Raw genomic sequence first — 25,977 nt, 5'->3', positions numbered from 1 at the left:
CACCAAGGCATCTACCACGGTTTTGACTTCTCTAAAATAATGTGATATAGTTTATGCTTCAAACACTAGTAATAAACTCCAAGACTCGTACTTAATACACCTAATTTTCCAGCTTGGAGCGTCTAGCTTTTCAAGTGCAAAGATCATATACATAAAGTCCCCCTCTATGTTAAGATTCCTAACTCTGTATTTGATTGCCAATCTTCTCCCAAACACTAAAGCAAGAGCCTTCGCCCCGTTGTTAACATTATTTTGGGTTTCTTAAATGTGTAGAAAATTTGTATCTCTTAAGCTACCTCGGAAGTCAATTCTAATAGGGGGTAAATTGAGAAAATTAAGGTTGTTAGGCAATTTTTGATATCCCAACCAATGTGCCTTTGGTTGCATTTAGGACACTTGAGGTAAAGGTTAAAAGGGGTGTTTTAATTTTTTCGAGGGGTCGGATGGATGGTTTATTACAAAGTGAAGGAAGAAAGAAGGATAAAAAGAGGGTTGCATGCCTTTTTTATAGCTACGCAACACACTCTTAGAGGTAAACCCTATTAATTTTATTTTGTTGATCTTCAATTTGTTAGTTCTATTAACAATCGCGTGGCTATTCAAAATTAATCTAAATACAAGTACTTAATTCTACAATGTTCCAACAACTAAATATATATTCAAATTCGATGAACATCATATATATATATATTTGGATCAAAATTTCATGATAGTTTACTAGTGTATAGATATAGAGAACTTCTTGTAATTAAGAAATTTTTTGTATTACTATATTGTGATATTAGGAGAAGCTACAAAATAATTTCATTTATCCTAAAGACTAAAATAGGCATCATTAATCATGTTTATATCAATTTACTCGACTTCAAATGCTAAAGACAAAAATATATAGTGCGCATGATTCATCTTAATAGGAATACATGGCATCAAGGTAATTTTTAAGGAAACACGTAACTGTCCCACTTTATCCGTCAAATAAAATTGAAACACGACACATCGTGTAATTCGGCAAAATATTTTTTACCAGATAGCCGACGGCTAGGAAACGAAAAAGACCCGAGAACAGTGTAATGTCACATTAAACATAATTTAATTTAAATTCTCGATGATGATAAGGTGGAGACGCGAAAAGAAAGGTTTGTTTATGGCATTTTCGGGCTGCTCGCAGACCGATGGATAATGATTATTTAACATGTTTTTATATAGAGCCATGTACCATGTGCTCGTAAGCTCCATCTATCCTCTATATATGCATAGTTATTGTAGGGGCAAATTCAATATAGCTAATTCCTTGTAAGTCTGTCCATACATTCTTCCAATTCTTGCAATCGATGTCGAATCAGGAGCTTCTTCCAATCGATGTCTCGGGGGACGTGGGTGCTAGAATCCTGAGTGTCGATGGAGGAGGAGTACGGGGTCTTATTCCTGTGCAATTGCTCAAATTCTTAGAGCACCAGTTGCAGGTACAGTTTATAAATTGTATTCTTTAGCTGCACAATTCATATAGTTTTATTTGCACAAATGTATTACTTACTGAAATGCTTCGTTTTTATCAGAAATTGGATGGGGAAGATGCCAGACTAGCAGATTATTTCAATATAATGGCAGGTACCAGCACTGGAGGTCTCATCACCACAATGTTAGCCACTATAGACCCGAATGACCACAAACACAATCGTCCTTTTAGTACCCAGAAAGTTGAAGATTTCTACTTGAAGAAGCGAGTTTGATATTTCCTCAACCAAGGTTAGTAGCAAGTGATTGCAATATTTGGAGTAAAATTCTCTTGCAATAAATATTTGTTGTGTTTACGCAAAACTTCTCTTGTTGTTGGACTCGTAGCAAATGGAATATTTTTCACGGCATTTTTGGTCCCAAATACAATGGCAAACATCTGGTCAATATCTTAGAACAAGAGAAATTTCACGAAAGACGGCTGTGTGATACGGCTACTAACCTGGTGATACCCACCTTCGATATCAAGACGCAGTTTCCTACAATTTTCGCCAGTCATGAGGTATTTCATTTTATTTTATAGGATGATCTTGAGTTATGAAGATGAAGAATAGACGAGGATGATTCTTACGATGATATGTGCAGGCGAAAGTAGATCCGCTGAAGAATCCACATCTAATGGATGTATGCCTCTCCACAACTGCAGCTCCTACCTATTTTCCATCTCACCAGTTTACAACAAATTCCAGTGACGGAAAGACCCAAGTTTTTAACTTAGTAGATGGAGGAGTAGCGGCTAATAATCCTGTAATGCCTGCTTGTATTATGAGTAGAGATTTTGATCAGATTTTTATTTCACATCAATAAACTATTATAAGGGTCTCACAACAATTTTCTAATTATGCAGACCTTGATAGCAATGAACTTAGTCACTCGAGCAGTTCATCAGGATACAAGAATAGTCGACAAAAAGGTATTGTATTGTATTGTATTTTGATACTATTTAGAATAAACATCTCATATAAAACGAATGCTTGATGCTGGGAAATATTAATTAGAAGCTCAACTATGTTAACCAGAGGTTGTTATTTACAGGAGCACCTTGACCACTTTATTGTACTTTCTCTTGGAACGGGATTAGAAGAGGGTATTGAATGGGACGCAAAAAAGGCTGCCACATGGGGAAGCTTGAAGTGGATTACTCACGATGGAAGAACGCCTCTCATAGAATCTATCATGAATGCAAGTTCAGACATGGTCAACATTCATACAGCTTTGATGCTCCATCATGTCAAAGAAAACTATCTTAGAATCCAGGTCTTTTTCATAGTTTCCAATAATGTTCCTTGAAACGATAAGGCCTCTAGATCTATAATTCTACAGACCATGTTTCTGCTGTAATTTTCTGTATGGTTAACATGTGGGCTTTCATAATGTAGGAATGGCAACTAAAAGGAAGCGAAGCAAAGATGGACCTCAGTACGGATGAGAACCTGAGGAATCTTTTGAAGAAAGGCCAGGAACTATTGGATAAGCCTGTTAGAAGTTTAAATTTGGAGACTGGGCGTCCTGAGACAGTGAAGAACGACTACACAAACAGGATGGCATTGACTAAGTATCTCCCATAACTCTCTAACTCTTCTTTGTATTTTCAGATCCTAGTTTCCTATCATTTTGTTCTCACCATAACTATCATTTCCACTTGCCAGAATGGCTGAACGACTCTCCAAGGAGAAGAAGTTGAGGGATAAACGGAGCGCATCTTCTGCACTTTCTATGAATGGCCATAGTGTTGGAATAAACATCTGAACTTCTTTCTTCCATTCCAATCACACCTTACGCTAGAATTTTGTGTAGACTTTTTAATTAAAAAACATATCCGGGTGTTGGTGAGCCACACAGCTGATTTATGTAGTGGTAAACACAGCAATTCAAGATTTAGCTGTGTTTTTGCCAACTAATAGATTTCATTTCATTGTGTTTTTTTTTTATAGCTAAATTATTATTTTATGTTCTCCAAATATTAATAGCATTGCAGTTGTGGACAACAAGGCAATGTAAGTTTTATATTCATTCCAAAAGTGCTTGGAGTGGATGCATAAACGTTCCCTACAGCACTTAGTTGGGCATCTTCAAGGAATTGTCTTATTATTGTATTCTTTACTGATCACACTGTATTCGTGGAATGGTTTGTATTATCGTTGGATTAAAGAGTATAGATGTTATTATGATTTTTGTTTGGTTTTTAATAGTATTTTTAATTATAGAAGATTTGAAGTCAGTATTATTTGGATGCCTAAAACATTTAATACTTGATCAATCAATTATGATAAGAAATCAGAAATTGAGGGTATCCAGTCTTATCCTTATTATGTTCATTCAACTAGTTTTATAAATAATAGATTCATTTAAAATGATACAAATTTGACAAAAAAAAAATTAAAATTTCTTATTTTATCCAAATTTTTTAATCAACAGAAAGCTTAATGTCAATCACTTAACATCAGATCATTCATGTTCAGTCCGCAGTGCAGAGCTATTGAATAGTGATGATTCCCCTCTACCATCTTGGAAACATATTTGTGTGCTTGCAAATTCCTTTTGTAAAATCTCGGAAGCAAAGTGGCGGGAACAACAATAATGGGGAGAAATATTTCGAGATGAGAATGTTAAGAAAACAGAAAAAAATTAAGCTTACAGCAGATTAAACAGAAAATACAAATTGCATAGAGATAACGAATCACATAATGAAGAAGTTGAGGGATAAACAGAGCGCATCTTTTGTACTTTCCGTGAATGACCATTCCAATGGCCATGGTGTTGGAATAAACATCTGAACTTATTTCTTCCATTCCAGTCACACCTTATGCTAGAATTTTTGTGTAGAGCTTTTAATAAAAAAACATTTCAGGGTGTTGGTGAGCCACACAGCTAATTAGTGTAGCAGCAAACAGCACAATTCATGCCATGTCGCTCTGTCTTCTTTTCAGCTAAATGATAACTTTATGTTCCCAAAATATTAATAACGTTGATTAATTAGAGATTGACCAGCCAATATGGTAAGGTTTATGTTCATTCCAAAAGTGCTTGGAGTGGATGCATAAACGTCCCCTACAGCACTTAGTTGGGCCTCTTCAAAGAATTCTGTCTTATTATTGCATTATTCAGTGACAACATCGTACAAGGGGACTGGTTTGTATCGTCGTTGCATTGATTGAATGTGTGACATGATTCTTCCATTTATAATGCTCCTTACAAGCTACTCATGGCATAGATGTTACTATTGTATTTAAAATCATTTTAATAGTTGATCAACCTATCTTGTTCGATTAATTGAAATGAATTATTGTTTGACTTTAGTAATGCTTAGATTTTACTCTATCTCATTTATTTTTATAATATTTAAATTTTTTAATTTTATGGAATCAAAATTAATGAGGATTAAAATTAAGATGAGGCATAATTAGGTAGAATAAAGATTAAGAGCAAAGTTGAAAATAGTTCAAATATATTTATAATCTTTTTAGATAATTATAATAAAATATTATATTTAAGAATAAATTTATTGTTATAATTATAGTTAGAGAGATTAAGTTGGAATCATAATTATTTTATATTTTTAATTAAGATATGATTATAAAAATAATTAATTAGAAAGCATTAAATTAATTTAAGAGCTATTTATTTTTTTATAACCAAAATTATATAATCTTATTTTAACTATATAATGATTCAATTTAGGATTGAAAATATATAAAATACAATACATATAATATTTATTACTAATCAAAATTTTAAAAAACTATAAACTAGCTTTAAATATTTCAATTAATCATAATATAACTTGAATTTTAATTAATATTTAATTTAAGTATAAAAACGTTGGATCTTAAAAGGTGAGTGAGTAATGAACCAATCTGTCCTTTGGTTTATGAGAAGCCTCTTATTTCTCAAAATATTGGTCAGTGGGAGGGCAATGAGGTATTTAAAGTGTCATTTTTAGAGGAGCGAGTTTCAAGATATCTCTCATAGCTTCAAAGCAGGGCTCTTATTGGTAAGATCTGGAATTTCTCTCCAAATATTAATAACCTTTCAAATTGGGGTTAATGATTTTTTTTATAACGATAATGGTAATGGATTTTTTATTATGATATTTTCTATTAAGTCTGATCAAGATTGTACTCATAGATGCAAATCTTGGTTTTTTGAGGGTCTTGGCTTGTTTACTCAATCATGGGTACCTAATTTTAACCCCCATTTAACCATAATAAATTTTTCCCTCTTCTGGGTATTTTGGCACTCTCTCCCATCGGAATATTGAGATTTGGACATCATTCAAACATTAGGAAATCAGATGGGAATTTTTCTGAGGTGCGATCTCCATCCGTTAGAACACGCAAATATTCTACTCTTGTTTTGTCTTCTTCTTGATCTATATAAAATTCTTTTCAATCTATTGTTATTAAATCTAAATATGATTGTTGGGTTCAACAAATTGTGATAGAAATAAGTTAACTATAGTGGATGAGCATATGGATAATCTGGGTCATTTCACCTCAGCCTATCACGCCACCCACAATGAAGAAATAAGGATGTTTAATGATTCGTTCTGTAACTCTAATCTATGTTCATTTGCATCAAATTTAGCCTCTTTCTCTATAATGAAATACATAAATATGTCTCTTGTAATGTTTGAAGAAGCTCCTTCTTAGAGGCCAACCAAGAATTCTCAATTGGTAGTCTTCACAGTGTCCTTTTTCGATTCCCCTTCCCTCAAATCTAATCTCGGAACGTTTCTTTCAAGCCAAAGCCTTCTTCTAGGGTCTTCAATTCAAGTAACTGTTCCAAATTTTTCTTCTAACCAAGCTGTTACTTTGACCTAATCTCAGTCATGCTTCTGAGATAGAGTTCTCAGCAAGGATGGTTTTCCCCCATATTGTTTTCATTAATAAAGGTGGGATAGGCCTGTACCAATGCATAACCACAAAGCGACACCAAGAGTGGATGAGGGATGCACAACCAACCAAAAAAAACCCTACCAAACACAACAAAAAACTTAGCAGGGAGAACAGACAACCAACACCTAAACTAAAAAACCAACATGTAGAAAAAAAATATTAAAAAAATGTAGGTCCACCAAAACACAAAACATCTCTCGCGCACAGGCACCAAGTGATGGCCTACTACTTGGGGGTATCCTTGTCCTGCCAATCTTGACACAAACTAAGCACTTTATCTGAAAAAATAATTTTTTCACTTGAACTAATCCCAGAACCATTTAGGAGAGCAACGCAGAGTCACGGCTAGTCTTAATCATCAATGCAATGGGGCCGGATCCCATGGGAAAGGAATCCATGTGCCATCACTCTTTCACCCTTGTCATTTCTATCTCATCATGGATAGCCTATAGGGAGGCATTGTCCTTGCTAGCCACATCTCTGCAAGCATAGTTGACCTCCACAATTTTGTTTTTAAGGCCCCCCTAGGTTTTGTTGACCTCTTCAAGCTCATGCTTGCTACCCGGATTCTTTATCGTAGAGTCCGTGTCAGTAAAATTTCCACCCACCATTTCCCACTACCCCATAATCCCCATAACATCATTACCAATTTTCCAAACTCTATCCCCATCCAACTCATCAACCCATGTGTTGTCCCTAGCGTCAACCTTGGCTGTCGCCTCAAGCCCATTGTTCTTATTCATGGCCACATTCATTTGCACGAAGAGACATTCAATCAACTCTTCCTAAATTTGAGCGTCCTCATGCAGGTGCTTCACAATTTTTTCTACAGTTGAAGTGGTGCTCTTAAGGTTGGAATTACTAAGGAAGGTTTAAGGGGGAGGACTAGGGTTTCCTTCAATATTAGCAAGGGACGAATCCGCCCTTAAGCTATCTGAGGAGCCTAAATCCTCCGAGGATAGAGACTTAAAGCAAGAATGAACAATCCCATTAACCACATCTTGTTGTATCTGAAACTGGACACCCACATCTTGGTAGTAACAATGCCCCTAAATTTGGAAGTAACAATGCCCCTAAATTTGGCTATTATAGCAGGGTTTTTACTATTGGGAAAATTAGAACTAGAGTGAGGCATAATCTACTCTACAAAATTAGAGGGGGTAACAATAAGGTAAATATTCAGATTCAGATCAGAGGTAGACCCGTCCGCAATGGAAGGGACCCCAATAGAGGGGGATAAAGGCAAGTAGAAACTATACACACTCCATATACGACCATCGTGGAGAGGGGGTTTGCCCTTTTTCATGGATTTACAAATAGATTGAGAAAAATAGGACATAATCCAAAAGGGGAAATTCATTCATACCCAATACTAGAGATGATAGTATCGGAAAAGTCTACATATGGAAGCTTCTTTTCTTACCGTCCAAGGTGAAGTAATTCATTACCATCAAAGCCACATCCTTCCTAATGTAGAGGAGATCGTCCCTATTGTAGCCACTTTGTTGCTTGGAAACTCCCTCTCTTCGTTCAAAAAGCTAATCAAAGTCATTCTCGTAATTCCCTTTGGGATTCTTTGGGAAGGACACATCATCAAGGTCCAACCTTGTCACCTTCCTAGAAGTCCTTGTCAAAACCACAAAAGTAACACTGCCATTGTTCACGTTCCTATTGTCCCAAGCATTAACAAAATTAGGAGAGAGCTTAGACTCATGGCTAGTCATCCATTCAACATAGTTATATAGGTTCCCTTTAATCACCCTATCCCACGCCTCCTCATTATTTTTGAATTTGGAGCAATTGTCAGGTTCAGTCTAAATCAAATAGCCACCCATAGTTGCAAGATATAAAACCAAGTTGAGGAACTGGCAAGCTTGGGGAATATAGTGGTAGGTAGTACCATCAATTATTTTTAAATCTCACCAACTTAACCAACAAGGAAAGGAAATGGCAAGGTGGAAAAGTTCAAAAAATCCAACTTTGAGATTATGCATCATTAATTGATGAGTCCTTCAAGATCATGGCACGAGCCTCCACCGGTATTTCGTGCAAGTGGATGCATATTTTAAAATTATTAACATGCGCGCCCATCCCCTACAACTTATCTTCCACACAGTTGCCTTCCCATCTCATGTCACAAAACCTGACGTCTCCCAGAAAGGAAGGAGCTCGTGACACTTGGCAATGAGAGAATTAATTTTCCAATCCGGTTTTGTTTCCTTTCTAAGCATCGTGATGGTATTTCTTAAGTCACCTTCAAAAATGGCACACTTAAGTCCCTTTTTCCTGGCCATGATCAACCCATAATAAACAACTGCCACTTTAGCCATATTGTTGCAACTCAATTTTTGAAGTGTTTGTGGAATTGTAGATCCCTATAGGTGGTTTGTTATTATCGTAGATTCCTATATCTCTTTTTTACGAAAAAACCAACGAAACGTGAGTCATGTGAGACACAAACAACACTTTATCACGAAAACGTAAAGTATTCAAATTTCAGGTTATTAAAAAATAATTATTTGGCAGCATTTAAAACATATATAGAAGGCCCAAACCTATATGAGTGAGATACACAAATGGCCATAAACATATATAATTTCAAGAAAAGGGCATGCTAAGAGTGTCAAATTAAAATAGATTTTTTAATATCTCTTGCTTCCCAAAAACCAACGAAATCTAAGCCATGTGAGACCAAAAAAATGCTTTTTCATGAAAATATGAAGTATTAAAAATTGAGGTTATTCTCCCCAACCTGATCGACGAGAGACTTGTCCCTAGAAAGTTTTGTTCATCAAAACTGAGAAGACACGGACCCATCAATATCTTTACTGAGTAAGCTTTTCTTTTGAGAAGGTGATTAATGACATAAAAGACATCTGAGATCTTATACGCCGCAACTGGGGATATTATTTATGAAGACAAACCTAATTCTCCTTCAAAATATTTATGATTACCATTTTCCAAATTAATTTTCATGGCGTCAACAACTTTGTGTGAAGGTTAAGGCAGTGCATTTAACATTTATTCCTTAAAACTACAACAATGAGTGCCACCAGGTGATAAGTGCTCCCAACAGAAAGGTGGATGCCATCTACAATCCTCCTATATGAACATTGTTGACATCATCTATGAAAGCACGGGATAATGGAATGAAGAGCAAAATCCAACAAATCTGCAAAAACAAGAAAGCTAGATAATAATTAATTTGACATGTCCTGAGCCAAAGCCATAGCTAGGTCGATTTCCTCATTAGCTTCAATATGATTGAAGAAAATATAACCTTCAAGAAGTCTACAACCCTTATTCACCAAGGCATCTACCACGGTTTTGACTTCTCTAAAATAATGTGATATAGTTTATGCTTCAAACACTAGTAATAAACTCTAGGACTCATACTTAATACACCTAATTTTCCAGCTTGGAGCGTCTAGCTTTTTAAGTGCAAAGATCATATACATAAAGTCCCCCTCTATGTTAAGATTCCTAACTCTGTATTTGATTGCCAATCTTCTCCCAAACACTAAAGCAAGAGCCTTCGCCCCGTTGTTAACATTATTTTGGGTTTCTTAAATGTGTAGAAAATTTGTATCTCTTAAGCTACCTCGGAAGTCAATTCTAATAGTGGGTAAATTGAGAAAATTAAGGTTGTTAGGCAATTTTTGATATCCCAACCAATGTGCCTTTGGTTGCATTTAGGACACTTGAGGTAAAGGTTAAAAGGGGTGTTTTAATTTTTTTGAGGGGTCGGATGGATGGTTTGTTACAAAGTGAAGGAAGAAAGAAGGATAAAAAGAGGGTTGCATACCTTTTTTATAGCTACGCAGCACACTCTTAGAGGTAAACCCTATTAATTTTATTTTGTTGATCTTCAATTTATTAGTTCTATTAACAATCGTGTGGCTATTCAAAATTAATCTAAATACAAGTACTTAATTCTACAATGTTCCAACAACTAAATGTATATTTAAATTCGATGAACATCATATATATATATATATATATTTCGTGCAAGTGGATGCATATTTTAAAATTATTAACATGTGCGCCCATCCCCTACAACTTATCTTCCACACAGTTGCCTTCCCATCTCATGTCACAAAACCTGACATCTCCCAGAAAGGGAAGGAGCTTGTGACACTTGGCAATGAGAGAATTAATTTTCCAATCTGGTTTTGTTTCCTTTCTAAGCATCGTGATGGTATTTCTTAAGTCACCTTCAATAATGGCACACTTAAGTCCCTTTTTCCTAGCCATGATCAACCCATAATAAACAACTGCCACTTTAGCCATATTGTTGCAACTCAATTTTTGAAGTGTTTGTGGAATTGTAGATCCCTATAGGTGGTTTGTTATTATGGTAGATTCCTATATCTCTTTTTTATGAAAAAACCAACGAAACGTGAGTCATGTGAGACACAAACAACACTTTATCATGAAAACGTAAAGAATTAAAATTTGGGGTTATTAAAAAATAATTATTTGGCAGCATTTAAAACATATATAGAAGGCCCAAACCTATACGAGTGAGATACACAAATGGCCATAAACATATATAATTTCAAGAAAAGGGCAAGCTACGAGTGTCAAATTAAAATAGATTTATTAATATCTCTTGCTTCCCAAAAACCAACGAAATCTAAGCCATGTGAGACCAAAAAAATTCTTTTTCATGAAAATATGAAGTATTAAAAATTGAGGTTATTCTCCCCAACCTGATCAACGAGAGACTTGTCCCTAGAAAGTTTTGTTCATCAAATCTGAGAAGACACAGACCCATCAGTATCTTTAATGAGTAAGCTTTTCTTTTGAGAATGTGATTAATGACATAAAAGACATCTGAGATCTTATCTGCTGCAACTGGGGATATTATTTATGAAGACAAACCTAATTCTCCTTCAAAATATTTATGATTACCATTTTCCAAATTAATTTATATGGCGTCAACAACTTTGTGTGAAGGTGAAGGCAGTGCATTTAAGATTTATTCCTTAAAAGTACAACAATGAGTGCCACCAGGTGATAAGTGCTCCCAACAGAAAGGTGGATGCCATCTACAATCCTCCTATATGAACATTGTTGACATCATCTATGAAAGCACGGGATAATGGAATGAAGAGCAAAATCCAACAAATCTGCAAAAACAAGAAAGCTAGATAATAATTAATTTGACATGTCCCGAGCCAAAGCCAAAGCTAGGTTGATTTCCTCATTAGCTTCAATATGATTGAAGAAAATATAACCTTCAAGAAGTCTACAACCCTTATTCACCAAGGCATCTACCACGGTTTTGACTTCTCTAAAATAATGTGATATAGTTTATGCTTCAAACACTAGTAATAAACTCCAAGACTCGTACTTAATACACCTAATTTTCCAGCTTGGAGCGTCTAGCTTTTTAAGTGCAAAGATCATATACATAAAGTCCCCCTCTATGTTAAGATTCCTAACTCTGTATTTGATTGCCAATCTTCTCCCAAACACTAAAGCAAGAGCCTTTGCCCCATTGTTAACATTATTTTGGGTTTCTTAAATGTGTAGAAAATTTGTATCTCTTCAGCTACCTCGGAAGTCAATTCTAATAGGGGGTAAATTGAGAAAATTAAGGTTGTTAGGAAATTTTTGATATCCCAACCAATATGCCTTTGGTTGCATTTAGGACACTTGAGGTAAAGGTTAAAAGGGGTGTTTTAATTTTTTGGAGGGGTCGGATGGATGGTTTGTTACAAAGTGAAGGAAGAAAGAAGGATAAAAAGAGGGTTGCATGCCTTTTTTATAGCTACGCAGCACACTCTTAGAGGTAAACCCTATTAATTTTATTTTGTTTTTCTTCAATTTGGTAGTTCTATTACCAATCGTGTGGCTATTCAAAATTAATCTAAATACAAGAACTTAATTCTACAATGTTCCAACAACTAAATGTATATTCAAATTCGATGAACATCATATATATATATATATATATATATATATATAGAGTTGGATCAAAATTTCATGATAGTTTACTAGTGTATACATATAGAGAACTTCTTGTAAATAAAAATTTTCTTGTATTACTATATTGTGAAATTAGTAGAAGCTACAAAATAATTTCATTTATCCTAAAGACTAAAATAGGCATCATTAATCATGTTTATATCAATTTACTCGACTTCAAATGCTAAAGACTAAAATATATAGTGCGCATGATTCATCTTAATAGGAATACATGGCATCAAGGTAATTTTTAAGGAAACACGTAACTGTCCCACTTTATACGTCAAATAAAATTGAAACACAACACATCGTGTAATTCGGCAAAATATTTTTCACCAGATAGCCGACGGCTAGGAAACGAAAAAGACCCGAGAACAGTGTAATGTCACATTAAACATAATTTAATTTAAATTCTCGATGATGATAAGGTGGAGACGCGAAAAGAAAGGTTTGTTTATGGCATTTTCGGGCTGCTCGCAGACCGATGGATAATGATTATTTAACATGTTTTTATATAGAGCCATGTACCATGTGCTCGTAAGCTCCATCTATCCTCTATATATGCATAGTTATTGTAGGGGCAAATTCAATATAGCTAATTCCTTGTAAGTATGTCCATACATTCTTCCAATTCTTGCAATCGATGTCGAATCAGGAGCTTCTTCCAATCGATGTCTCGGGGGACGTGGGTGCTAGAATCCTGAGTGTCGATGGAGGAGGAGTACGGGGTCTTATTCCTGTGCAATTACTCAAATTCTTAGAGCACCAGTTGCAGGTACAGTTTATAAATTGTATTCTTTTGCTGCACAATTCATATAGTTTTATTTGCACAAATGTATTACTTACTGAAATGCTTCGTTTTTATCAGAAATTGGATGGGGAAGATGCCAGACTAGCAGATTATTTCAATATAATGGCAGGTACCAGCACTGGAGGTCTCATCACCACAATGTTAGCCAATGAAGATGAAGAATAGACGAGGATGATTCTTACGATGATATGTGCAGGCGAAAGTAGATCCGCTGAAGAATCCACATCTAATGGACGTATGCCTCTCCACAACTGCAGCTCCTACCTATTTTCCATCTCACCAGTTTACAACAAATTCCAGTGACGGAAAGACCCAAGTTTTTAACTTAGTAGATGGAGGAGTAGCGGCTAATAATCCTGTAATGCCTGCTTGTATTATGAGTAGAGATTTTGATGAGATTTTTATTTCACATCAATAAACTATTATAAGGGTCTCACAACAATTTTCTAATTATGCAGACCTTGATAGCAATGAACTTAGTCACTCGAGCAGTTCATCAGGATACAAGAATAGTCGACAAAAAGGTATTGTATTGTATTGTTTTTTGATACTATTTAGAATAAACATCTCATATAAAACGAATGCTTGATGCTGGGAAATATTAATTAGAAGCTCAACTATGTTAACCAGAGGTTGTTATTTACAGGAGCACCTTGACCACTTTGTTGTACTTTCTCTTGGAACGGGATTAGAAGAGGGTATTGAATGGGACGCAAAAAAGGCTGCCACATGGGGAAGCTTGAAGTGGATTACTCACGATGGAAGAACGCCTCTCATAGAATCTATCATGAATGCAAGTTCAGACATGGTCAACATTCATACAGCTTTGATGCTCCATCATGTCAAAGAAAACTATCTTAGAATCCAGGTCTTTTTCATAGTTTCCAATAATGTTGCTTGAAACGATAAGGCCTCTAGATCTATAATTCTACAGACCATGTTTCTGCTGTAATTTTCTGTATGGTTAACATGTGGGCTTTCATAATGTAGGAATGGCAACTAAAAGGAAGCGAAGCAAAGATGGACCTCAGTACGGATGAGAACCTGAGGAATCTTGTGAAGAAAGGCCAGGAACTATTGGATAAGCCTGTTAGAAGTTTAAATTTGGAGACTGGGCGTCCTGAGACAGTGAAGAACGACTACACAAACAGGATGGCATTGACTAAGTATCTCCCATAACTCTCTAACTCTTCCTTGTATTTTCAGATCCTAGTTTCCTATCATTTTGAGCTCACCATAACTAATATTTCCACTTGCCAGAATGGCTGAATGACTCTCCAAGGAGAAGAAGTTGAGGGATAAACGGAGCGCATCTTCTGCACTTTCTATGAATGGCCATAGTGTTGGAATAAACATCTGAACTTCTTTCTTCCATTCCAATCACACCTTACGCTAGAATTTTGTGTAGACTTTTTAATTAAAAAACATATCCGGGTGTTGGTGAGCCACACAGCTGATTTATGTAGTGGTAAACACAGCAATTCAAGATTTAGCTGTGTTTTTGCCAACTAATAGATTTCATTTCATTGTGTTTTTTTTTTATAGCTAAATTATTATTTTATGTTCTCCAAATATTAATAGCATTGCAGTTGTGGACAACAAGGCAATGTAAGTTTTATATTCATTCCAAAAGTGCTTGGAGTGGATGCATAAACGTTCCCGACAACACTTAGTTGGGCATCTTCATGGAATTGTCTTATTATTGTATTCTTTACTGATAACACTGTATTCGGGGAATGGTTTGTATTATCGTTGGATTAAAGAGTATAGATGTTATTATGATTTTTGTTTGGTTTTTAATAGTATTTTTAATTATAGAAGATTTGAAGTCAGTATTATTTGGATGCCTAAAACATTTAATACTTGATCAATCAATTATGATAAGAAATCAGAAATTGAGGGTATCCAGTCTTATCCTTATTATGTTCGTTCAACTAGTTTTATAAATAATAGATTCATTTAAAACAATTCAAATTTGACAAAAAAAAAAATTAAAATTTCCTATTTTATCCAAATTTTTTAATCAACAGAAAGCTTAATGTCAATCACTTAACATCAGATCATTCATGTTCGGTCCGCAGTGCAGAGCTATTGAATAGTGATGATTCCCCTCTACTCTCTTGGAAACATATTTGTGTGCTTGCAAATTCCTTTCGTAAAATCTCGGAAGCAAAGTGGCGGGAACAACAATAATGGGGAGAAATATTTCGAGATGAGAATGTTAAGAAAACAGAAAAAAATTAAGCTTACAGCAGATTAAACAGAAAATACAAATTGCATAGAGATAACGAATCACATAATGAAGAAGTTGAGGGATAAACAGAGCGCATCTTTTGTACTTTCCGTGAATGACCATTCCAATGGCCATGGTGTTGGAATAAACATCTGAACTTCTTTCTTCCATTCCGTCACACCTTATGCTAGAATTTTTGTGTAGAGCTTTTAATAAAAAAACATTTCAGGGTGTTGGTGAGCCACACAGCTAATTAGTGTAGCAGCAAACAACGCAATTCATGCCATGTCGCTCTGTCTTCTTTTCAGCTAAATGATAACTTTATGTTCTCAAAACATTAATTACGTTGAATAATTAGAGATTGACCAGCCAATATTGTAAGGTTTATGTTCATTCCAAAAGTGCTTGGAGTGGATGCATAAACGTCCCTTACAGCACTTAGTTGGGCCTCTTCAAAGAATTCTGTCTTATTATTGCATTATTCAGTGACAACATTGTACATGGGACTGGTTTGTATCGTCGTTGCATTGAATGTGTGACATGATTCTTCCATTTATAATGCTCCTTACAAGCTACTCATGGCATAGATGTTACTATTGTATTTAAAATCATTTTAATAGTTGATCAGCCTATCTTGTTCGATTAATTTAAATGAATTATTGTTTGACTTTAGTAATGCTTAGATTTTACTCTATCTCATTTATTTTTATAATATTAAATTTTTTAATTTTATGGAATCAAAATTAATGAGGATTAAAATTAAGATGAGGCATAATTAGGTAGAATAAAGATTAAGATCAAAGTTGAAAATAGTTCAAATATATTTATAATCTTTTTAGATAATTATAATAAAAAATTATATTTAAGAATAAATTTATTGTTATAATTATAGTTAGAGAGATTAAGTTGGAATCACAATTCTATTATATTTTTAATTAAGATATGATTATAAAAATAATTAATTAGAAAGCATTAAATTAATTTAAGAGGGATTTTTTTTTTATAACTAAAATTATATAATCTTATTTTAACTATATAATGATTCAATTTAGGATTGAAAATATATAAAATACAATACATATAATATTTATTATTAATCAAAATTTTAAAAAACTATAAACTAGCTTTAAATATTTCAATTAATCATATTATAACTTGAATTTTAATTAATATTTACTTTAAGTATAAAAAAGTTGGATCTTAAAAGGTGAGTGAGTAAGGAACCAATCTGTCGTTTGGTTTATGAGAAGCCTCTTATTTCTCAAAATATTGGTCAGTGGGAGGGCAATGAGGTATTTAAAGTGTCATTTTTAGAGGAGCGAGTTTCAAGATATCTCTCATAGCTTCAAAGCAGGGCTCTTATTGGTAAGATCTGGAATTTCTCTCCAAATATTAATAAGCTTTCAAATTGGGGTCAATGAATTTTTTTATAACGATAATGGTAGTGGATTTTTTATTATGATATTTTCTATTAAGTCTGATCAAGATTGTGCTCATAGATGCAAATCTTGGTTTTTTGAGGGTCTTGGCTTGTTTACTCAATCATGGGTACCTAATTTTAACCCCCATTTAACCATAATAAATTTTTCCCTCTTTTGGGTATTTTGGCACTCTCTCCCATTGGAATATTGAGATTTGGACATCATTCAAACATTAGGAAATCAGATGGGCATTTTTCTGAGGTGCGATCTCCATTCGTTAGAACATGCAAATATTCTACTCTTGTTTTGTCTTCTTCTTGATCTGTATAAAATTCTTGTCAATCTATTGTTATTCAACCTAAATATGATTGTTGGGTTCAACAAAATGTGATAGAAATAAGTTAACTATAGTGGATGAGCATATGGACAATCTAGGTCATTTCACCTTAGCCTATCATGCCATCCACAATGAAGAAATAAGGGTGTTTAAGGATTCGGTCTGTAACTCTAATCTATGTTCATTTGCATCAAATTTAGCCTCTTTCTCTATAATGAAATACATAAATATGTCTCTTGCAATGTTTGAAGAAGCTCCTTCTTAGAGGCCAACCAAGAATTCTCAATTGGTAGTCTTCACAGTGTCCTTTTTCAATTCCCCTTCCCTCAAATCTAATCTTAGAAGGTTTCTTTCAAGCCAAAGCCTTCTTCTGGAGTCTTCAATTCAAGTAACTGTTCCAAATTTTTCTTCTAACCAAGCTGTTACTTTGACCTAATCTCAGTCATGCTTCTGAGATAGAGTTCTCAGCAAGGATGGTTTTGTGTTTACCCCCATATTGTTTTGATTAATAAAGGTGGGATAGGCCTGTACCAATGCATAACCACAAAGTGACACCAAGAGTGGATGAGGGATGCACAACCAACCAAAAAAAACCCTACCAAACACAACAAAAACCCTAACAGGGAGAACAAATAGCCAACACCTAAACTAAAAAACCAACATGCAGAAGAAAAAAATTAAAAAAATGTAGGTCCACCAAAACACAAAACATCTCTCTCACACAGGCACCAAGTGATGGCCTACTACTTGGGGGTATCCTTGTCCTGCCAATCTTGACACAAACTAAGCACTTTATCAGAAAAAATAATTTTTTCACTTGAACTAATCCCAGAACCATTTAGGAGACCAATGCAGAGTCACGGCTAGCCTTAATCATCAACGCACTGGGGCCAGATCTCGTGGGAAAGGAATCCATGCACCATCATTCTTTCACCCTTCTCATTTCTATCTCATCATGGATAGCCTATAGGGAGGCATTGTTCTTGCTAGCCACATCTCTGCAAGCATAGTTGACCTCCTCAATTTTGTTTTTAAGGGCCCCCTAGGTTTTATTGACCTCTTCAAGCTCATGCTTGCTACTCGGATTCTTTATCGTAGAGTCCATGTCTATAAAATTTCCACCCACCATTTCCCACTACCCCATAATGTGCACAAGACCATTAGCAATTTTCCAAACTCTATCCCCATCCAACTCATCAACCCATGTGTTGTCCCTAGCCTCAACCTTGGCTGTCGCCTCAAGCCCATTGTTCTTATTCATCGCCACATTCATTTGCATGAAGAGACATTCAATCAACTCTTCCAGAATTTGAGCGTCCTCATGCAGGTGCTTCACAATTTTTTCTACAGTTGAAGTGGTGCTCTTAACGTTGGAATTACTAAGGGAGGTTTAAGGGGGAGGACTAGGGTTTCCTTCAATCTTAGCAAGGGAAGAATCCGCCCTTAAGCTATCCGAGGAGCCTAAATCCTCCGAGGATAGAGACTTAGAGCCAGAATGAACAATCTCGTTAACCACATCTTGTTGTATCTGAAACTGGACACCCACATCTTGGTAGTAACAATGCCCCTAAATTTGGAAGTAACAATGCCCCTAAATTTGGAAGTAACAATGCCCCTAAATTTGGCAATTATAGCAGGGTTTTTCCTATTGGGAAACTTAGAACTAGAGTGAGGCATAATCTATTCTACAAAATTAGACGGGGTAACAATAAGGTAAATATTCAGATTTGGATCAGAGGTAGACCCAGCCGCAATGGAAGGGACCCTAATAGAGGGGGACAAAGGCAAGTAGAAACTATACACTCTCCATATACAACCATCGTGGAGAGGGGGTTTGCCCTTTTCCATGGATTTGCAAATAGATTGAGAAAAATAAGACATAATCCAGAAGGGGAAATTCATTCATACCCCATACTGGAGATGATAGCATCGGAAAAGTCTACATATGGAAGCTTCTTTTCTTACCATCCAAGGTGAAGTAATTCATTACCATCAAAGCCACATCCTTCCTAATGCAGAGGAGATCATCCCTGTTGTAGCCACTTTGATGCTTGAAAACTCCCTCTCTCCGTTCAAAAAGCTGATCAAAGTCATCCTCGTAATTCCCTTCGGGATTTTTTGGGAAGGACACATCATCAAGGTCCAACCTTGTCACCTTCCTAGAAGTCCTTGTCAAAACCACAAAAGTAACACTGCCATTGTTCACATTCCTATTGTTCCAAGCATTAACAAAATTAAGAGAGAGCTTAGACTCATGGCTAGTCATCCATTCAACATAATTATATAGGTTCCCTTTAATCACCCTATCCCACACCTCCTCATTATTTTTGAATTTGGAGTAATTATCAGGTTCAGTCTAAATCAAATAGCCACCCATAGTTGCAAGATATAAAACCAAGTTGAGGAACTGACAAGCTTGGGGAATATAGTGGTAGGTAGTACCATCAATGATTTTTAAATCTCACCAACTTAACCAACAAGGAAAGTAAATGGCAAGGTGGAAAATTTCAAAAAATCCAACTTTGAGATTATGCATCATTAATTGATGAGTCCTTCAAGATCGTGGGACGAGCGTCCACCGATAGTTCATGCAAGTGGATGCATATTTTAAAATTATTAACATGCATGCCCATCCCCACCAACTTATCTTCCACACAGTTGCCTTCCCATCTCATGCCACAAAACCTGACGTCTCCTAGAAAGGGAAGGAGCTCGTGACACTTGGCAATGAGAAAATTAATTTTCCAATCCGGTTTTGTTTCCTTCCTAAGCATCGTGATGGTATTTCTTAAGTCACCTTCAATAGTGGCACACTTAAGTCCCTTTTTCCTGGCCATGATCAACCCATAATAAACAACTGCCACTTTAGCCATATTGTTGCATTGTTTGTGGAATTGTAGATCCCTATAGGTGGTTTTTTATTATGGTAGATTCCTATATCTCTTTTTCCCCAAAAATCCAACGAAACGTCAGTCATGTGAGACACAAACAACACTTTATCATGAAAACGTAAACTATTAAAAATTGGGGTTATTAAAAAATAATTATTTGACAGCATTCAAAACATATATAGAAGGCCCAAACCTATACGAGTGAGATACACAAATGGCCATAAACATATATAATTTCAAGAAAAGGGCAAGCTAAGAGTGTCAAATTAAAATAGATTTTTTAATATTTCTTGCTTCCCAAAAACCAACGAAATCTAAGCCATGTGAGACCAAAAAAATGATTTTTCATGAAAGTATAAAGTATTCCAAATTGAGGTTACTCTCCCCAACCTGATCGACGAGAGACTTGTCCCTAGAAAATTTTGTTCATCAAATTTGAGAAGACACAGACCCATCAGTATCTTTACTGAGTAAGCTTTTCTTTTGAGAAGGTGATTAATGACATAAAAGACATCTGAGATCTTATCCGCTGCAACTGGGGATATTATTTCTGAAGACAAACCTAATTCTCCTTCAAAATATTTACGATTACCATTTTCCAAATTAATTTTCATGGCGTCAACAACTTTGTGTGAAGGTTAAGGCAGTGCATTTAACATTTATTCCTTAAAAGTACAACAATGAGTGCCACCAGGGGATAAGTGCTACCAACAGAAAGGTTGATGCCATCTACAATCCTCCTATATGAACATTGTTGACATCATCTATGAAAGCATGGGATAATGGAATGAAGAGCTAAATCCAACAAATATGCAAAAACAAGAAAGCTAGATAATAATTAATTTGACATGTCCCGAGCCAAAGCCAAAGCTAGGTTGATTTCCTCATTAGCTTCAATATGATTGAATAAAATATAACCTTCAAGAAGTCTACAACCCTTATTCACCAAGGCATCTACCACGGTTTTGACTTCTCTAAAACAATGTGATATAGTTTATGCTTCAAACACTAGTAATAAACTCCAGGACTCGTACTTAATACACCTAATTTTCCAGCTTGGAGCATCTAGCTTTTTAAGTGCAGAGATCATATACATAAAGTCCCCCTCTATGTTAAGATTCCTAACTCTTTATTTGATTGCCAATCTTCTCCCAAACACTAAAGCAAGAGCCTTCGCCCCGTTGTTAACATTATTTTGGGTTTCTTAAATGTGTAGAAAATTTGTATCTCTTAAGCTACCTCGGAAGTCAATTCTAATAGGGGGTAAATTGAGAAAATTAAGGTTGTTAGGCAATTTTTGATATCCCAACCAATGTGCCTTTGGTTGCATTTAGGACACTTGAGGTAAAGGTTAAAAGGGGTGTTTTAATTTTTTTGAGGGGTCGGATGGATGGTTTGTTACAAAGTGAAGGAAGAAAGAAGGATAAAAAGAGGGTTGCATACCTTTTTTATAGCTACGTAGCACACTCTTAGAGGTAAACCCTATTAATTTTATTTTGTTGATCTTCAATTTGTTAGTGTTATTAACAATCGCGTGGCTATTCAAAATTAATCTAAATACAAGTACTTAATTCTACAATGTTCCAACAACTAAATATATATTCAAATTCGATGAACATCATATATATATATATTTGGATCAAAATTTCATGATAGTTTACTAGTGTATAGATATAGAGAACTTCTTGTAATTAAGAAATTTTTTGTATTACTATATTGTGATATTAGGAGAAGCTACAAAATAATTTCATTTATCCTAAAGACTAAAATAGGCATCATTAATCATGTTTATATCAATTTACTCGACTTCAAATGCTAAAGACAAAAATATATAGTGCGCATGATTCATCTTAATAGGAATACATGGCATCAAGGTAATTTTTAAGGAAACACGTAACTGTCCCACTTTATAAGTCAAATAAAATTGAAACACGACACATAGTGTAATTCGGCAAAATATTTTTTACCAGATAGGCGGCGGCTAGGAAACGAAAAAGACCCGAGAACAGTATAATGTCACATTAAACATAATTTAATTTAAATTCTCGATGATGACAAGGTGGAGACGTGAAAAGAAAGGTTTGTTTATGGCATTTTCGGGCTGCTCGCAGACCGATGGATAATGATTATTTAACATGTGTTTATATATCCTCATAATGATTATTTAACATGTTTTTATATAGAGCCATGTACCATGTGCTTGTAAGCTCCATCCATCCTCTATATATGCATAGTTATTGTAGGGGCAAATTCAATATAGCTAATTCCTTGTAAGTCTGTCCATACATTCTTCCAATTCTTGCAATTGATGTCGAATCAGGAGCTTCTTCCAATCGATGTCTCGGGGGACGTGGGTGCTAGAATCCTGAGTGTCGATGGAGGAGGAGTACGGGGTCTTATTCCTGTGCAATTGCTCAAATTCTTAGAGAAGCAGTTGCAGGTACAGTTTATAAATTGTATTCTTTAGCTGCACAATTCATATAGTTTTATTTGCACAAATGTATTACTTACTGAAATGCTTCGTTTTTATCAGAAATTGGATGGGGAAGATGCCAGACTAGCAGATTATTTCAATATAATGGCAGGTACCAGCACTAGAGGTCTCATCACCACAATGTTAGCCACTCCAGACCCGAATGACCACAAACACAATCGTCCTTTTAGTACCCAGAAAATTGAAGATTTCTACTTGAAGAATGCGAGTTTGATATTTCCTCAACCAAGGTTAGTAGCAAGTGATTGCAATATTTGTGGTAAAATTCTCTAGCACCAAATATTTGTTGTGTTTACGCAAAACTTCTCGTGTTGTTGGACTTGTAGCAAATGGAATATTTTTCACGGCATTTTTGGTCCCAAATACAATGGAAAACATCTGGTCGATATCTTAGAACAGGAGAAATTTCATGAAAGACGGCTGTGTGATACGGCTACTAACCTGGTGATACCCACCTTCGATATCAAGACGCAGTTTCCTACAATTTTCGCCAGTCATGAGGTATTTCATTTTATTTTATAGGATGATCTTGAGTTATGAAGATGAAGAATAGACGAGGATGATTCTTACGATGATATGTGCAGGCGAAAGTAGATCCGCTGAAGAATCCACATCTAATGGACGTATGCCTCTCCACAACTGCAGCTCCTACCTATTTTCCATCTCACCAGTTTACAACAAATTCCAGTGACGGAAAGACCCAAGTTTTTAACTTAGTAGATGGAGGAGTAGCGGCTAATAATCCTGTAATGCCTGCTTGTATTATGAGTAGAGATTTTGATCAGATTTTTATTTCACATCAATAAACTATTATAAGGGTCTCACAACAATTTTCTAATTATGCAGACCTTGATAGCAATGAACTTAGTCACTCGAGCAGTTCATCAGGATACAAGAATAGTCGACAAAAAGGTATTGTATTGTATCGTATTTTGATACTATTTAGAATAAACATCTCATATAAAACGAATGCTTGATGCTGGGAAATATTAATTAGAAGCTCAACTATGTTAACCAGAGGTTGTTATTTACAGGAGCACCTTGACCACTTTATTGTACTTTCTCTTGGAACGGGATTAGAAGAGGGTATTGAATGGGACGCAAAAAAGGCTGCCACATGGGGAAGCTTGAAGTGGATTACTCACGATGGAAGAACGCCTCTCATAGAATCTATCATGAATGCAAGTTCAGACATGGTCAACATTCATACAGCTTTGATGCTCCATCATGTCAAAGAAAACTATCTTAGAATCCAGGTCTTTTTCATAGTTTCCAATAATGTTCCTTGAAACGATAAGGCCTCTAGATCTATAATTCTACAGACCATGTTTCTGCTATAATTTTCTGTATGGTTAACATGTGGGCTTTCATACTGTAGGAATGGCAACTAAAAGGAAGCGAAGCAAAGATGGACCTCAGTACGGACGAGAACCTGAGGAATCTTGTGAAGAAAGGCCAGGAACTATTGGATAAGCCTGTTAGAAGTTTAAATTTGGAGACTGGGCGTCCTGAGACAGTGAAGAACGACTGCACAAACAGGATGGCATTGACTAAGTATCTCCTATAACTCTCTAACTCTTCCTTGTATTTTCAGATCCTAGTTTCCTATCCTTTTGTTCTCACCATAACTATCATTTCCACTTGCCAGAATGGCTGAACGACTCTCCAAGGAGAAGAAGTTGAGGGATAAACGGAGCGCATCTTCTGCACTTTCTATGAATGGCCATAGTGTTGGAATAAACATCTGAACTTCTTTCTTCCATTCCAATCACACCTTACGCTAGAATTTTGTGTATAATTTTTAATTAAAAAACATATCAGGGTGTTGGTGAGCCACACAGCTGATTTGTGTAATGGTAAACACAGCAATTCAAGATTTAGCTGTGTTTTTGCCAACTAATAGATGCCATTTCATTCTGTTTTTTTTTATAGCTAAACTATTATTTTATGTTCTCCAAATATTAATAGCATTGCAGTTGTGGACAACAAGGCAATGTAAGTTTTATATTCGTTCCAAAAGTGCTTGGAGTGGATGCATAAACGTTCCCTACAGCACTTAGTTGGGCCTCTTCAAGGAATTGTCTTATTATTGTATTCTTTACTGATAACACTGTATTCGGGGAATGGTTTGTATTATCGTTGGATTAAAAAATATAGATGTTATTATGATATTTGTTTGGTTTTTAATAGTATTTTTAATTATAGAAGATTTGAAGTCAGTATTATTTGGATGCCTAAAACATTTAATACTTGATCAATCAATTATGATAAGAAATCAAAAATTGAGGGTATCCAGTCTTATCCTTATTATGTTCATTCAACTAGTTTTATAAATAATAGATTCATTTAAAACAATTCAAATTTGAAAAAAAAAAAAATTAAATTTCTTATTTTATCCAAATTTTTTAATCAACAGAAAGCTTAAAGTCAATCACTTAACATCAGATCATTCATGTTCAGTCCGCAGTGGAGAGCTATTAAATAGTGATGATTCCCCTCTACCATCTTGGAAACATATTTGTGTGCTTGCAAATTCCTTTCGTAAAATCTCGGAAGCAAAGTGGCGGGAACAGCAATAATGTGGAGAAATATTTCGAGATGAGAATGTTAAGAAAACAGAAAAAAATTAAGCTTACAGCAGATTAAACAGAAAATACAAATTGCATAGAGATAACGAATCACATAATGAAGTAGTTGAGGGATAAACACAGCGCATCTTCTGTACTTTCTATGAATGACCATTCCACTGGCCATGGTGTTGGAATAAACATCTGAACTTCTTTCTTCCATTCCAGTCACACCTTATGCTAGAATTTTTGTCTAGAGCTTTTAATAAAAAAACATTTCAGGGTTTTGGTGAGCCACACAGCTAATGTGTGCTTAAATATTCCTTTCGTAAAATCTGGGAAGCAATGTGGCCGGAGCAATAATAATGGGGAGAAATATTTCAAGATGAGAATGTTAAGCAAACAAAAAAATTTAAACTTACAGCAGATTAAACAGAAAATACAAATTGCATAGAGATAACGAATCACATAACGAAATTAAAGTATCAATTGTCCCTGCAATGATGTCGGTTATGAATAAAATTTGACAAGGGTAAAGATCACATAAAAAATAATTATACATTCCCTTTAGTGGATTTGCACAAATCATTCCAACTTGACCATTCAAAGAGCAGATGAAAAAAGGTCTTTTTGACACCAATGGTACTCTGAACTGAAGGCCTTTATCATGTCTTGTCAAATTTAGCACTTTCCTAGCTTCTCTTAAAAAAATTATCATCACAAGGGTGACTACCACTCAAATTAATAACAGCCAAGGATCTTTCCAATATATCCTTCACATTTAAAACTAGTAGATATTAGTCCTGTTTTTAAACAATGGTAAATAACGTGTTGGCA

At 35.2% G+C, this 25,977-nt stretch overlaps 1 protein-coding gene across 1 annotated transcript; it reads left to right on the top strand.

Annotated features, from left to right (window-relative positions):
* The first annotated feature begins 1,331 nt into the window (after window positions 1–1,331).
* LOC131051968 (patatin-like protein 2) lies at window positions 1,332–3,264 on the top strand. Its single transcript, XM_059215429.1, has 8 exons — window positions 1,332–1,463; window positions 1,557–1,639; window positions 1,843–2,017; window positions 2,101–2,262; window positions 2,363–2,428; window positions 2,551–2,772; window positions 2,895–3,070; window positions 3,165–3,264. Exons 1-8 carry the CDS (start codon window positions 1,332–1,334, stop codon window positions 3,262–3,264), a joined length of 1,116 nt encoding a protein of 371 aa, XP_059071412.1.
* Window positions 3,265–25,977: the final 22,713 nt, after the last annotated feature.

Source organism: Cryptomeria japonica, unplaced genomic scaffold, assembly GCF_030272615.1.
Source record: "Cryptomeria japonica unplaced genomic scaffold, Sugi_1.0 HiC_scaffold_135, whole genome shotgun sequence".
Classification (NCBI taxonomy): Eukaryota; Viridiplantae; Streptophyta; class Pinopsida; order Cupressales; family Cupressaceae; genus Cryptomeria; species Cryptomeria japonica.
This window is presented reverse-complemented; position numbering and strand designations above follow the sequence as displayed.